The sequence below is a fragment of the Hemitrygon akajei genome, chromosome 3 (genome assembly GCF_048418815.1).
Source record: "Hemitrygon akajei chromosome 3, sHemAka1.3, whole genome shotgun sequence".
Classification (NCBI taxonomy): domain Eukaryota; kingdom Metazoa; phylum Chordata; class Chondrichthyes; order Myliobatiformes; family Dasyatidae; genus Hemitrygon; species Hemitrygon akajei.
The window spans coordinates 98,009,478-98,023,821 of NC_133126.1; the positions used below are offsets into that span (position 1 = coordinate 98,009,478).

The window sequence follows — 14,344 nt, forward strand, 5'->3', positions numbered from 1 at the left end:
TGTTCTGGGCTGTAGCCACTACTTTTGTAGGCTTTTCCATTCCAGGCATCATGCAACCAGACAATACAGTCGGCTCTCCTTATCTGCGAGTTCCGCATGCGCAAATTCAACTAACCGCAAATTGAAAAACCTGGAAGTGCTCTTCCAGCACTTGTTGTTTGAGCATGTTGAGCATGTTGTTTTTTCTTGTCATTATTCCCTAAACAATGCAGTATAAAACTAGTTTACATAGCAATTACATTGTATTAGGTATTATAAGTAATCTAGAGATGATTTAAAGTATACCGGAGGATGTGTGTGGGTTACCGTGGATCAGGATCGAAAAAAAATCGGAAGTGCTCTTACTATGTAAGTCGGAACAGGTACATCCGGTATTACTTGGCATTAGTTAGTCAAACGTTTGTCTTAGTATATAATATATATTTTAGCTTTCTATGCATATAAAACACTTAAGAATGTATGTTTCAGCGCCGGGCTCGGGAAGTTCCCGAGTTTGATCCAGTGACAGACCACTTCCGAGCACGCTCTCCTAACGTGCCTGGTTGATGTGGAGGATCAAAAACCCAAAACCCAATAATTAAACCACTGCGTTGCTTAGTAATAATTGTAGCTTTCATCGGGGCAGGGCCTTTCTCACTTTATCCTTTAAAATTGTTCAGATCGCTGACCGACTGTACCCTAACGCTTTTCCAATAACCAATGGTGTTTCATGTCTTTTAGATTGCTTTATTATTTCCCCTTTATTTTCAATCGTGATTATTTTCGTGAACAGAAACACTGCGGATTCGGAGCTCGACCACCGGGTTTTAATGTCCTCTGCACTGAGACAGGTTAAATAAGGTCTAGGGTTCCACTGGGTCCTAAGGTCCACCACATTGAGACAGGCTGAATAAGGGACTTGAGCATCTGCATTTTTTGGTATCCGTGAGAGGTCCCGGAACTAATCCCTCACGGATAAGATGGGCCGACTGTATTATAAGTTATAATTATAAGTGTTATATAAGTGTATTATAACACTTATAATTATAAGTGTTGCTCTGCTGTCACTGTAATGCTGGACAAAGGACTCTGAATTGATAATATTGAGGAATTTAAAGTTTCTGACCCTCTCAAGTTATAATCCCGTGATGAGGACTGGCTCATGGACCTCTGGTTTCCTCCTCTTGTAGTCAATAATCAGCTCCTTGGTCTTGCTGACTTTGAGTGAGAAGTTGTTATTGTGACACCATTCAGCAGATTTTCAATCTTCTTCCTATATGCTGATTTGTCACCACCTTTGATTCGGCCAATGACAGTGGTGTCATCAGCAAACTTAAATATGGCATGTGCTTAGCCTTGCAGTCATAAGTATAAAGCGAGTAGAGCAGGAGACTAAGCACATAACCTTGAGGTGCACCTGTACTAATGGTAACTATGGAGGAGTTATTGTTGCCAATCTGAACTGACCGAGTTCTGCAACTGAGGAATCCAGGATCTAGTTGCACAAGGAGATATTGAGTCCTCAGTCTTGGAGCTTATTGATTTATTTTGAGGGGATGACAGTATTGAATGCTGAGCTGTAGTCCACAAAGAGCATCCTGATGGGTGTATCTTCACTTTCCAGATATTCCAGGGTTGAGTGAAGAGCCAATGGAACTGCATCTGCTATTGATCTGATGTGACAGTAAGCAAAGTGGAGTGGATCCAAGTCACTCTTCAGGAAGGAGGTGATAGTTTCATCACCATCCTCTCAAAGCACTTTATCACAGAGGATGTAAATGCTACTGGGTGATAGTCATTGAGGTAGGTTACCACGTTATTCTTAGGCACTGGTAAAATTGAAACCTGCTTGAAGGATCTGGTGGGCTGAATGATCTGTTTCCATGTTGTATGACTTTCTTCTATAGGCCAAGTATTTCTCCAGTCACAGATTCTTCTCCTGGCTTCGAATTACCTTGGTTGTTGTACAGCTCTTTGCTGCCAAAAACTACTCTGATGTCAAGAATTCATATTTTGAAGATAAAATTTAACATCTACAGTATTTCTTATTTCTCTCATGGTCTAAGAAATGACAATGACTTTAATAACCCAAGAATAAACAGTTATAGATTAATTTGCAGCCACTATAAAAAGTGTCACATGTATTGATTCCAGTGAATTTTTAATCTGTATAAAAATTGAGATTAATTTGATTAGAAATTTAAAAGTAGAAGATAAGGCTCTTCTTTCTCACATAAGCTCAAATTAAAATTTTGAAGATTTGTTATTGTGGTCTCAATTTCTACACCGCAAAACAATAGTTAAGTTGCCAACAGAATACAGTGTTGTCCCATTTTTACTCTTGCACTTACTTAAAGCTTCTGGCTCTCCCAGTCAGTCTGTCTTTGCCCTTTGATTTACTGCTGTCTGTGGCTTCAAACCATGGAAATAATTCCTTGGTCTTGTTAGAATGATTCCTATCATCTGAAACATAGCAGGACAGATTTAAGTAATAGAATTAGAAGGAAATACTAAAGTGCTTTTTGAGTAAACGTTTTTGTAGAAAATTTAAAAGAGCACTACTTTTTGACATTGTGATGGAGAGACAAAATTCTTTATTGTTTACATAAAAGAATTCTTTCTTAGCTGCTTAAACAGCTCTGCAACAAGTTTTTAAAAAGCTTAATTTAAGACATTGAAAGAGTGTTCTGACATTTCTGTTTTTCAAATTCTGTCTACTGCATCGTACCATAAAATAGAAAAGCATATTATTGCTCGTGGTATCAGTAAGACAAAGTATAATGCATGTGAAGTGAGTGGTGATATGTAGAAATACCAGAAGCATTAATCCTAATTTCTGAAATCATGATCAGACTCCGTATCAGTTTCTCCATGCAGTAGTACTCCATACATGGTATGATTTCAGAACAATGCATGAAAAGCAACAGTTGGAACCACAAAAGGTAAAAAGCAGAGCTCTAGCAAGTTGAAGAATGAGCCAGGGAATTAAAAAAAATGTTCATTTAATATAAGTATTTTAATAGTTACAATTATCTATTGATACAATTTTAATCTAGAAATATGGGAAGGCACCTCAGACCGATGGAATGTTCACTCTGTGCCACGGGCGAGCAGCCAGCAGAAGGGACATGATCTCCCTTGATCTTGAACAAAAGCTGACATCACTGCTCACCATCAGTGAGACTGTGTGTTTCATGGATAGCACACTTTAAATGATGCCTCCTTAGTGCTCTGGTCATGGATTATACCAGGTGGCTGTGAAAAATTCTGGTGAAGCAGAATGAGAAATTTGTGACCTGCTGACAGATTTTACTTGAGTTAAGAGAGGCATTAAGAAGCAGAATCTCTCTTAATTTCTGTCACTTTCCAATACATGCAGAAACAGCAGGAGGATGTACTTTACTGGAAGTAATTCTAATGAGACCTGTACAGGTCAGACAAATTGAACCTCAACAAAGTTAGGATCAATGTCTTCATGACAGATTGTGGAGGGGAGTAGAGAGCATAAATGGATGTAGCAAGGTTACATTAAGAATCAAAAAAAAGTGGAAAAAGGATTGTTTGATGTACATCATACCAGAACAAGAAACAAAATCTTTAGATAGGGTCAAAGGTATATTTACAGCAATGTGAAGGCAGGAAGTGTACCGGACAAGGCTGGGAATCCACAGGTGTAATTATTCACATAACATGATATGTTATGGCAACATAGAGACCTGTCTTAAGAAAAGGCAGGAATTTGTCCCATCAATTCCCTGATCATTTAAAATTTTATCTACTTCTCCTTTAAATTCCCTCAATGACTGAGCCTCCATAGACTTACTTTGTGCATTTACTAAGCAAGCTTGGCATAGTGACTTATAAATTCTGCCTTAGTGAAGGACTGCTGACTGGCAGTGGAGACAACTGGCCATGAACTCTGACAACTTCAAGCAACTCAGAACTGACACACAAAATTGTAGCTGTACACTCATCAACCTATACAGCACAGCACAGCTTCACCCCATCACGTCCATGCCAACATTTTGCCCATCTACACTAATCCACACTTGAACCATATCCTTCTATACCTTGCCTGTTTAAATGTAGTGATTGTAAACACAAGGAACTCTGAAGATGCTGGCTATCTGGAGGAGCTCAGCAGGTCAGACAACATGTATTGAAAAGAATAGACAGTCCATGTTTCAGAATAAGACCCTTCTTCAGGTCTGAGAAGGAAGATGGAAAATGTCAAAATAAAATGCTGGGGGGAGAAAAAGGTGGAAGGTGATAGGTGAAGCCAGGTGGGTGGGAAAGTATCACGGCAGGAAAATAAAAAAAATCTGATTGGAAAGGACAGTGGACCATAGGAGAGAGGGAATGTAGGGGGGAGGGGGAAGAAGTAATAGGCAGGAAAGAAGAAGTAAAAGGTCAGAGTGGGGAATAGACGATATAAATCAATATTCATGCCATCAATTTGGAAGGTACCCAGACGGAATATAAGGTGTTGCTCCTCCATCCTGAGGGTGGCCTCATCTTAGCACAAGAGGAAACCATAGATAAACACACAGGGATGGGAATGGGAATTAAAATGTTTGGCCACCTGGAAGTCCTAATTGTGGCAGATGCTTAACAAAGCAGGCCCTCAATTTATGATGGGTCTCACTAAGGTAGAGGAAGCCACATCGGAAGCACTTGACACAATGGATGACCCCAGCAGATCTGCAGGTGAAATGTTGCTTCACCTTGAAGGACTGTTGGAATGAAAGGGATGGAGGAAGTGTATGGACAGGTGTGGCACTTAGGCCACTTGCAGGGATAAGTGTCGGGAGGGAGGTTAGTGGGGAGGGATGAATGGACAAGGAAATCATAGAGGGAATGATCACTGCAGAAAGTGGTGAGGGGAGGTAAAGGTATGTTTAGTTGTAGGATCCATTTAGAGATGGTATAAGTCAGAGGATAATATGTTGGATACAGAGGCTGATGGGCTGGTAGGTAAGGACAAGAGGAACTCTCACTATTAATGCGGCATGAAGATGGGGTGAGTGCAAATGTATGGAAAATGAAGGAATTTGGGAGAAGGCAGCATTAATAGCACAGGGAGAGAGACACTCCTTTAAAGAAGGAGGACATTTCCGATGTCCTGGAATAGAAAGTTGCGTCCTGGAAACAGATGTGGTTGGTGGAGGCAAAGAAACTAGTGGTGGTAACTGATTCCACCACCTCCTTTGGCATTATCCTTTGGGAATAAGTATTTTGCAGTATATTTATCACTGCGGAGGACACTAGCAATATGCCAGACATTCGAGTGTGTCAGGGCAAAAGTGTGTGAAGTTGTCATTACCAGGGAGAAGGTGCTTGGGAAACTGAAAGGTATGAAGGTAGATAAGACACCTGGACTAGATGGTATACACCCGAAGGTTCTGAAAGAGGTGGCTGAAGAGATTGTGGAGACATGGGTATTGATCTTTCAAGAATCACTAGATTTTGGAATGGTTCTGAAGGAATGGAAAATTGCGAACGTCAGCCTTCTCTTCAAGAAGGGAGAGATGCAGAGGAAAGGAAATTATAGGCTAGTTAGTCTGATCTCAGTGGTTGGAAAGATGTTGAAGTCGATTGTTAAGGATGTGGTTTCAGGGTACTTGGAGGCACATGATAAAATAGGCCATAGTCAGCATGGTTTCCTCAAGGGAATATTTTCCCTGACAAATCTGCTGGAATTCTTTGCAGAAATAATATCAGGATAGACAAAGGAGAATCGGTAGATGTTGTGTACTTGGATTTTCAGGTCTTTGACAAGGTATCACACTAGAAGCTGCTTAACATTTTAAGAGCCCATGGTATTACAGAAAAGAAACTAGCATGTATAAGGCATTGGCTGATTGGCAGGAGGCAAATAGTGGAAATAAAAGGAGCCTTTTCTGGTTGGCTACCAGAAACTAGTGGTGTTCCACAGGGGTCTGTATTGTTACCATCTCTTTTCATGTTATATGTCAATAACTTGGATGATGAAATTGATGGCTTTTTGGCCAAGTTTACAGACACTACGAATATAGGTGTAGGAGCAGGTAGTTTGAGGAAGTAGAGACTACAGAAGGACTTGGACAGATTTGGGGAATGGGCAAAGAAGTGTAAGATGGAATACAGTGTCAGGAAGTGTATGATCACACCAGCAGGAAAATGACAAGCCACGATGAAATGATGGAGCAGACTCAATGGACCAAATGGCCTAATTCTGCTCCTATATCTTATGCTCCGTACCACCTCTGTGTAAAAACTTACTCCTCTAATCCCCTTAAAATATCCTTCCTTTCACCATAAACCTACACTTGCAAAAAGGTTCTGTCTACCTCATCTATGTTTTTTATAATTTAATATAATTGTCAGGTCACTCCTCAGCCTCTTTTACTCTAGGAAAAACAAGCCCAGCCTATCCATTCTCTCTCCATAACTAACATCCTCCAATCTGGGCAACAGCCTGATAAAACTTCTATTCATTCTCACTAGTACGATCGCATATTTGTTAGACAATGGTGACCAGAACTGAATACAATGTTCCAAATATGGTTAAACCAATGTTTTGTTTTTACGTAACCTGACATAACCTCCCAATTCTCATATTAAATATGCCGACCCATAAAGGCATTCTTTCTGTACACTTCAGAAACATAGAAACCCTACAGCACAATACAGGCCCTTCGGCCCACAAAGCTGTGCCGAACATGTCCTTACCTGAGAAATTACCTAGGGTTACCCATAGCCCTCTATTTTTCTGAGCTCCATGTACCTGTTCAGGAGTCTCTTAAAAGGCCCCATCGTATCCGCCTCCACCACCGTTGCTGGCAGCCCATTCCATGCACTCACCACTCTCTTTAAAAACTTATCCCGGATATCTCCTCTGTACCTACTTCCAAGCACCTTAAAACTGTGCCCTCTCATGCTAGCCACTTCAACCCATGGAAAAAGCCTCTGACTATCCACACGATCAATGTCTCTCATCATCTTATACACCTCTGTCAGATCACCTCTCATCCTCCATCGCTCCAAGGAAAAAAGGCCGAGTTCACGTAACCTATTCTCGTAAGGCACACTCCCCAATCCAAGCAACATTCTTGTAAATCTCCTCTGCACTTTTTTGATGGTTTCCACATCCTTCCTGCAGTGAGGCAACCAGAACTGAGCATAGTACTCCGTGGGGTCTGACCAGAGTCCTATACAGCTGCAACATTACCTCTCAGCTTCGAAACTCAATCCCACAATTGATGAAGGCCAATACACTGTATGCTTTCTTAACCACAGAGTCAACCTGTGCAGCAGCTTTGAGTGCCCTATGGACTTGGACCCCAAGATCCCTCTGATCCTCCACACTGCCAAGAGTCTTACCATTAATACTATATTCTGTCATCATATTTGACCTACCAAAATGAACTACCTCATACTTATCTGGGTTGAACTCCATCTGCCACTTCTCAGCCCATTTTTGCATCCTATCAATGTCACGCTGTAACCTCTGACAGCCCTCCACACTATCCACAACACCTCCAAACTCTCTGTCATCAGCAAATTTACTAACCCACTCCACTTCCTCATCTAGGTCATTTATAAAATTCACATAGAGTAAGGGTCCCAGAACAGATCCCTGAGGCACATCACTGGTGACCGACCTCCATGCAGAATATGACCCGTCTACAACCACACTTTGCCTTCTGTGGGCAAGCCAGTTCTAAATCCACAAAGTAATTTTCCCTTGGATCCCATTCCTCCTTACATTCTCAATAAGCCTTGCATGGGATACCTTGTCAAATGCCTTGCTGAAATCCATATACACTACATCTACTGCTCTACCATCATCAATGTGTTTAGTCACATCCTCAAAAAATTCAATCAGGCTCGTAAGGCATGACCTGCCATGCTGACTATTCCTAATCATATTATGCCTCTCCAAATGTTCATAAATCCTGCCTCTCAGGATCCTCTCCATCAACTTACCAACCACTGAAGTAAGACTCACTGTTCTATAATTTTCTGGTTTATCTCTACTCCCTTTCTTGAATAATGGAACAACATCCGCAACCTCTAGTCCTCTGGAACTTCTCCCATCACCAGTGATAATGCAAAGATCATCACCAGAGGCTCAGCAATCTCCTCCCTCTCCTCCCACAGTAAGATGGGGTGCATCTCATCCCTCTCCTCCCACAGTAGCGTGGGGTCCTGGTGACTTATCCAACTTGATGCTTTCAAAAAGCACCTGCACATACATCCTTTTTATTAATATCTACATGCTCAAGCTTTTCAGACCACTGTAAATTGCCAAGATCCTTTTCTGTAGTGAATACTGAAGCAAAGTATTCATTAAGTACCTCTGCTATCTCCTCCGGTTCCATACACACTTTTCCACTGTCACACTTGATTGCTCCTGTTCTCTCACATCTTGCTCTTAACATACTTGTAGAATGCCTTTGGGTTTTCCTTAATCCTGTCCACCATGGCCTCTCATGGCCCCCTCTGGCTCTCCTAATTTCTTTCTTGGGCTCCTTCTTGCTAGCCTTCTAATCTTCTAGCTCTCTACTATTATCTAGCTTTTTGAACCTTTCGTAAGCTCTTCTTTTCTTCTTGACTAGATTTACAACAGCCTTTATACCACAGTTCCTGTACTTTACCATCCTTTCCCTGTCTCACTGGAACTATGTCTATGTAGAACTCCACACAAATATCCCCTGAACATTTGCCACATTTCTTCCTTACATTTCCCTGAGAACATCTGTTTCCAATTTATGCTTCCAAGTTCCTGCCTGAGAGCCTCATATTTCCCCTTACTCCAATTAAACACTTTCCAAAGGAGATAGAGTTGTGATCATTATCTCCAAAATGCTCTCCCATTGAGAGATCTAACACCTGACCAGGTTCATTTCCCAATACGAGATCAAGTACAACCTCTCCTCTTGTAGGCTTATCTACATATTGTGTCAAGAAACCTTCTTGAACATACCTAACAAACTCCACCCCATCTAAACCCCTCACTCTAGGGACATGCCAATCGATATTTGCAAAATTAAAATCTCCCACCACAACTTCCCTGTTATTATTACACCTTTCCAGAATCTGTCTCCCTATCTGCTCCTCAATGTCCCTGTTACCATTGGGTGGTCAAAAAGCACCCAGTAGAGTTATTGACCTGTTCCTAACTTCCACCCACAGAGACTCCATGGAGAATCCCCCCATGTCTTCCTCCTTTTCTATGGCTGTGACACTATCTCTGATCTATAGTGCCACACCCCACCTCTCATCTCCCTACCTGTCCTTTCTGAAACATCTAAATTCTGGCACTCAAAGTAACCATCCTTGCCCCTGAGCCATCTAAGTCTCTGTAATGGCCACAACAAGATAGCTCCAGTACTGATCCACACTCTAAGCTCATCTGCTTTGTTCATAATACTCTTTGTTTAAAGTAGACACAGCTCAAACCATTGTTCTGAGCACATCCCTTCTTGATCACCTTCTCCGTCTCGCACTGTCTCCGAGCTTTCTTCACCACTGGTGTAGAATATCTGGTGTTGTTACTCTCAGGGATACAACCTCAAGGTTCCTCTGTTCATCAACATTCTTTAGCATCTTACCATTTACTGTATATCTCCTACAGTATCTGACTTCCCAAAATGTATCACCTTGCATGGGTCAGTGTTAAATTCCATCTGTCAATGCTCTACTAAGCTTTCCATCTGTTTTGTGTCCTGCTGTAGCTTTTAGACAACTTTCCTTGCTATTCAGAACTAAACAACTAAATTTACTAATCATACCTACAATGACATCCAAGTCACTAATATAAATCACAAACAACACCAATCCCTGTGGCACAGCACTGGTCACAGACTTCCAATCAGAAATTCATCCTTCCACAACTACCTCTGCTTCTGGTCACTCAACCCATTTTAGATCCAATTACCCAGCTTGCCTTGGTTCCCAACAGCCTTGCACAAACTTGCCTGACTAAAGTACTGCCTTCAACCTTCTTGGTTAGCTCCTCAAAAAACTTGATGAAAATTGGCAAGTGTGTCTTCCCTGAACTAAACTAAGCTATAAATCTTTGATCAGCCACTGCTTTTCAAATATACTTGAATCCTATCCCTTTGTATTTTCCCAATAATTTCCCTACCACTGATGCAAGGCTCACCAGCCTATAGTTACCTGGCTTGCTCTTACTGCCCTTCTTAATTAAAGAAACATAATTCGCAATCCTCTCCTGAGATCAAAGGGGAACTGTCTATGAAATCTCTGTTTCGGCTTCAGTTATCTCTATGTTTGCTTCCCACAACCTTATCAATCTTTGTATGTTCATCTAACATCTTCTTCTTCTTAATACTGATTTGCTCCTGATTATCCTTGAATTCACTATCTTCCAGGTCTTTCTCCTTGGTGAATACAGATGAGAAGCATTCATTTAAGATATTGGTCACATCACTTGGCTGGTATACATAGTTTACTTCTTTGGTCCCCAAGAAGAACCACTCTTTTTCTGTATATTCTCTTGTTCCTGAGCAATCTGGGGATTCACCTTAACCTTACTTGCAAGGAATTTTCATGGGTACTATTCGCCCTTCTAAATTTCCAACTGAACTTCTCTGCTATATATTTTATACTCCTTAAGAAAATTTCCTGATTCCATCTGTTTGTATGTTTTCTTTATTTTTCTCCTGATTAAGCCTTCAATACCCATTCAAGGTTCCCCAATCTTAACATTTTCTTTTTCCTCTTTCCAAAACATCCTGGCTCTGAACTTTTACTAATTCTCTTTTAAGTAACTCACACGTGCCTGCTATCATTTTCTCCACAAGCATATGTTCCCAATCTACTCTCACTAGAATCATTAGTAAAATAAGCCATAACCTCGGTTCAAGACTATAACTTGAGGGCCAGCTTTATCTCTTTCCATGATTACCTTGAAATTTGCAGAACTTCTGTCACCATTTTCAAAGTATTTCCCCTCAAAACACTTCCAGCACCTGCCCAGTTTCATTTCCTAAGATAAGGTCAAATTTAGCCCCAGCTCTAGTAGGATGATCAAAATACTTTCTTGGATGCACATAACAAAATACCACATCAACCTTTGTTGATGTCAGGAAAGCTAAAATCCCCTGCTACTATTACAATTATGCTCTTACACCTTACTGTGATTTGCCTAGATATCAGTTCCACAAATTCCCACTGACTATTATGGTAAAACCCCAACAAAGTGATACCCCTCGTTTTTCACAAGTTCTACCGATATGGACTCACGGGTCAATCCCTCTAAGGTATTCTTTGTAAGTATTTCTGTTATGTTCACTCAGATCAGCATATTTTCCCGCTCCTTTTTTGTATGCCCTTAGACACATCTGAAACTTCTATACACTGGAACATGGAGCTTCAAGTCCTGCCTTTCATTCAATCACATTTCTGTGATTGCAATAATGCCATAATTCAAAGTCCTGCTCTATGCTCAAAGCTCACCTGACTTGCCTGTGAGGATCTTTGCCTTGATGCACTACTCTAATTTTCATACTCTTTAACCCCAGCCCCTTCTACCAAGAAAAATGAATTAGATCAAGAAAAATGAATACATCTGCTGGTGTTGTCTACTGCACTGCATCTGGTGCTACTGACGCGATCTCTGCTCAATCCACCAAAACCAGGATTTTTCAGTGGTCAACCATTTTAATTCCTATCCCCATTCCCATATGTCGGTCCATTGTTCATGATCCCCATGATCAATGCCTCTCATTATCTGATATACCTCTATCAGGTCACCTCTCATCCTCCATCACTCCAAGGAGAAAAGGCCAAGTTCACTCAACCTATTCTCATAGGGCATGCTCCCCAATCCAGGCAACATCCTTGTAAATCTCCCCTGCACCCTTTCTATAGTTTCCACATTCTTCCTGTAGTGAGGTGACCAGAACTGAGCACAGTACTCCAAGTGGGGTCCGACCAGGGTCCTATATAGCTGTAACGTTACCTCTCAGCTCTTGAACACAATCCAACGGTTGATGAAGGCCAATACACTGTATACCTTGTTAACCACACAGTCAACCTGTGCAGCAGCTCTGAGTGCCCTATGGACTCGAACCCCAAGATCCCTCTGATCCTCCACACTGCCAAGAGTCTTACCATTAATACTATATTCTGCCATCATATTTACCTACCAAAATGAACCACTTCACACTTATCTGGGTTGAACTCCATCTGCCACTTCTCAGCCCAGTTTTGCATCCTATCAATGTCCCGCTGTAACCTCTGACACCCCCAACTTTGTGTCATCAGCAAATTTACTATCCCATCCCTCCACTTCCTCATCCAGGTAATTTATAAAAATCTTGAAGAGTAGGGGGTCCCGGAACAGATCCCTGAGACATACCACTGGTCACTGGTCTCCATGCAGAATATGACCTGTCTACAACCACTCTTTGCCTTCTGTGGGCAAGCCAATTCTGGATCCACAAAGCCAAGGTCCCCTTGGATCCCATGCCTCCTTACTTTCTCAATAAGCCTTGCATGGGGTACCTTATCAAATGCCTTTTTGAAATCCATATACATTACATCTACTGCTCTACCTTCATCAATGTGTTAAGTCAAATCCTCAAAAAATTAATTTAGGCTCGTAAGGTACGACCTGCCTTTGCAAATAAACCCTGCCTCTCAGGATCTTCTCCATCAGCTTTCCAACCACTTAAGTAAGACTCATTGGTCTATAATTTCCTGGGCTATCTCTACTGCCTTTCTTGAATAAGGGAACAACATCCGCAACCTTCCAATCTTCCGGAACCTCTCCTGTCCCCACTGATGATGCAAAGGTCATTGCCAGAGGCTCAGCAATCTCTTCCCTTGCCTCCCACAGTAGCTTGGGGTATATCTCATCCGGTCCTGGTGACATATCCAGCTTGATGCTTTCCAAAAGCTCCAGCACATCCTCTTTCTTAATGTCTATATACTGAAACTTTTCAGTCCACTGTAAGTCATCCCTACAATTGCCTAAACCCTATTCCGTAGTGAATACTGAAGCAAAGTATTCATTAAGTACCCCCGCTACCTCCTCCGGTTCCATACACACTTTTCCACTGTCACACTTAATTGGTCCTATTCTTTTACGTATTATCCTCTTGCTCTTCACATACTTGTAGAATGCCTTGGGGTTTTCCTTAATCCTGCTCATCAAGGCCTTCTCATGGCCCCTTATGGCTCTCCTAATTTCATTCTTAACATGATCCCATTACCAGTAACATTTTCCTTCTCCCTACTGCTTTCCACTTAGAGACCACACAAAACCCATCCTTCCCTTACAGGGCTTGCAGTAGATATAACAGGTCCTTAAAACTCTACCCCTACCATCATCCAGAGACTACAACAGTCTTTCTAGTTGAGGCAAAGATTCACAATGCATCTCCTCCAGCTTTGTCTGCTGCACTGGTGATTCTGAGTAGTTACCTCAGTGAGACCAACCACATACTTGGTGACTGCTTCTCAGAACACCTACACTCAGTCTGCAATGGTCATCCCAAGTTCCCAGTTGCCTTTCAACTTCCCTTCTCAGTCTTGCAGTGACGTCTATCCATGACCTTCTCTACTGCCAGGATGAAGCCCAACAGAAACTTCAGAAGCATTTCTATATTTTGCTTGGATGGTCAACCACCCAATGACATGAATATTAAATTTTCTAATTATAAGAAATTCCCTCCTCTTCTTTTTCCCCTCCCCCCATTTGATCCTCTTGTCCTTCCATTTTTGGCCTCTTCCTACCCTCCATCACACATCTTTGTCCCCCTTCCATCCATCCACTTCATACTCAGGTTTATCTGTAACCCCACATCTGTCGTTCGCCTCTATTTTTTCCTCTAATGTTCCCATTCTCATCATCATTACTTCTCCAAATCCCTGCTCTGGTAGTATTTTGTGTTCCTGTTCATCTCCCTTCAGTAGTCACCTCCTATTTTAACAGTCCTCTCTCTGTCTGCCTCCATGTATCATTCACCTGCCAGTCTTCCTGCTCACGGGCACTATCTGCCTGTCATGCTACATCCCTCCTCAGTCCACCAATCGTCCTGGTATCACCTCTTGTCAATCCCCTTTTCCATTCTACGATGACCATCATGTCCCTTCACTCTCAGTCCTGATGCATGGTTTTGACCCAAAATGTTGAAAATTTCTTCCCTCCCACAGATGCTGCTTGACCTGCTGAGTTCCTCCATCAGGTTGGTTGTTGGTCCACCACTTGACACTACTTGTCTCCTTTCATTTCCACCATATTGCAAACTTGTCAGTTATTCTCTCCATCATCTCCCAATTTAAAATATGGTCCCTTTCTAAGATTCAATGATAAATAGATCCAAAACATTAATTAGGTTCCTTGCTCCAC

At 41.7% G+C, this 14,344-nt stretch overlaps 1 protein-coding gene across 6 annotated transcripts in view; it reads right to left on the minus strand.

Moving 5' to 3' along the window:
- The window catches only part of LOC140725242 (uncharacterized), a 373,081-nt gene that overhangs the window by 59,634 nt on the left and 299,103 nt on the right, over window positions 1-14,344 (minus strand). For all 6 annotated transcript variants that reach the window (XM_073040438.1, XM_073040435.1, XM_073040437.1 and 3 more), the window contains one exon: window positions 2,331-2,442. In XM_073040438.1, coding sequence (XP_072896539.1) covers window positions 2,331-2,442 — 112 coding nt within the window. The remainder of the gene's footprint in view (window positions 1-2,330; window positions 2,443-14,344) is intronic.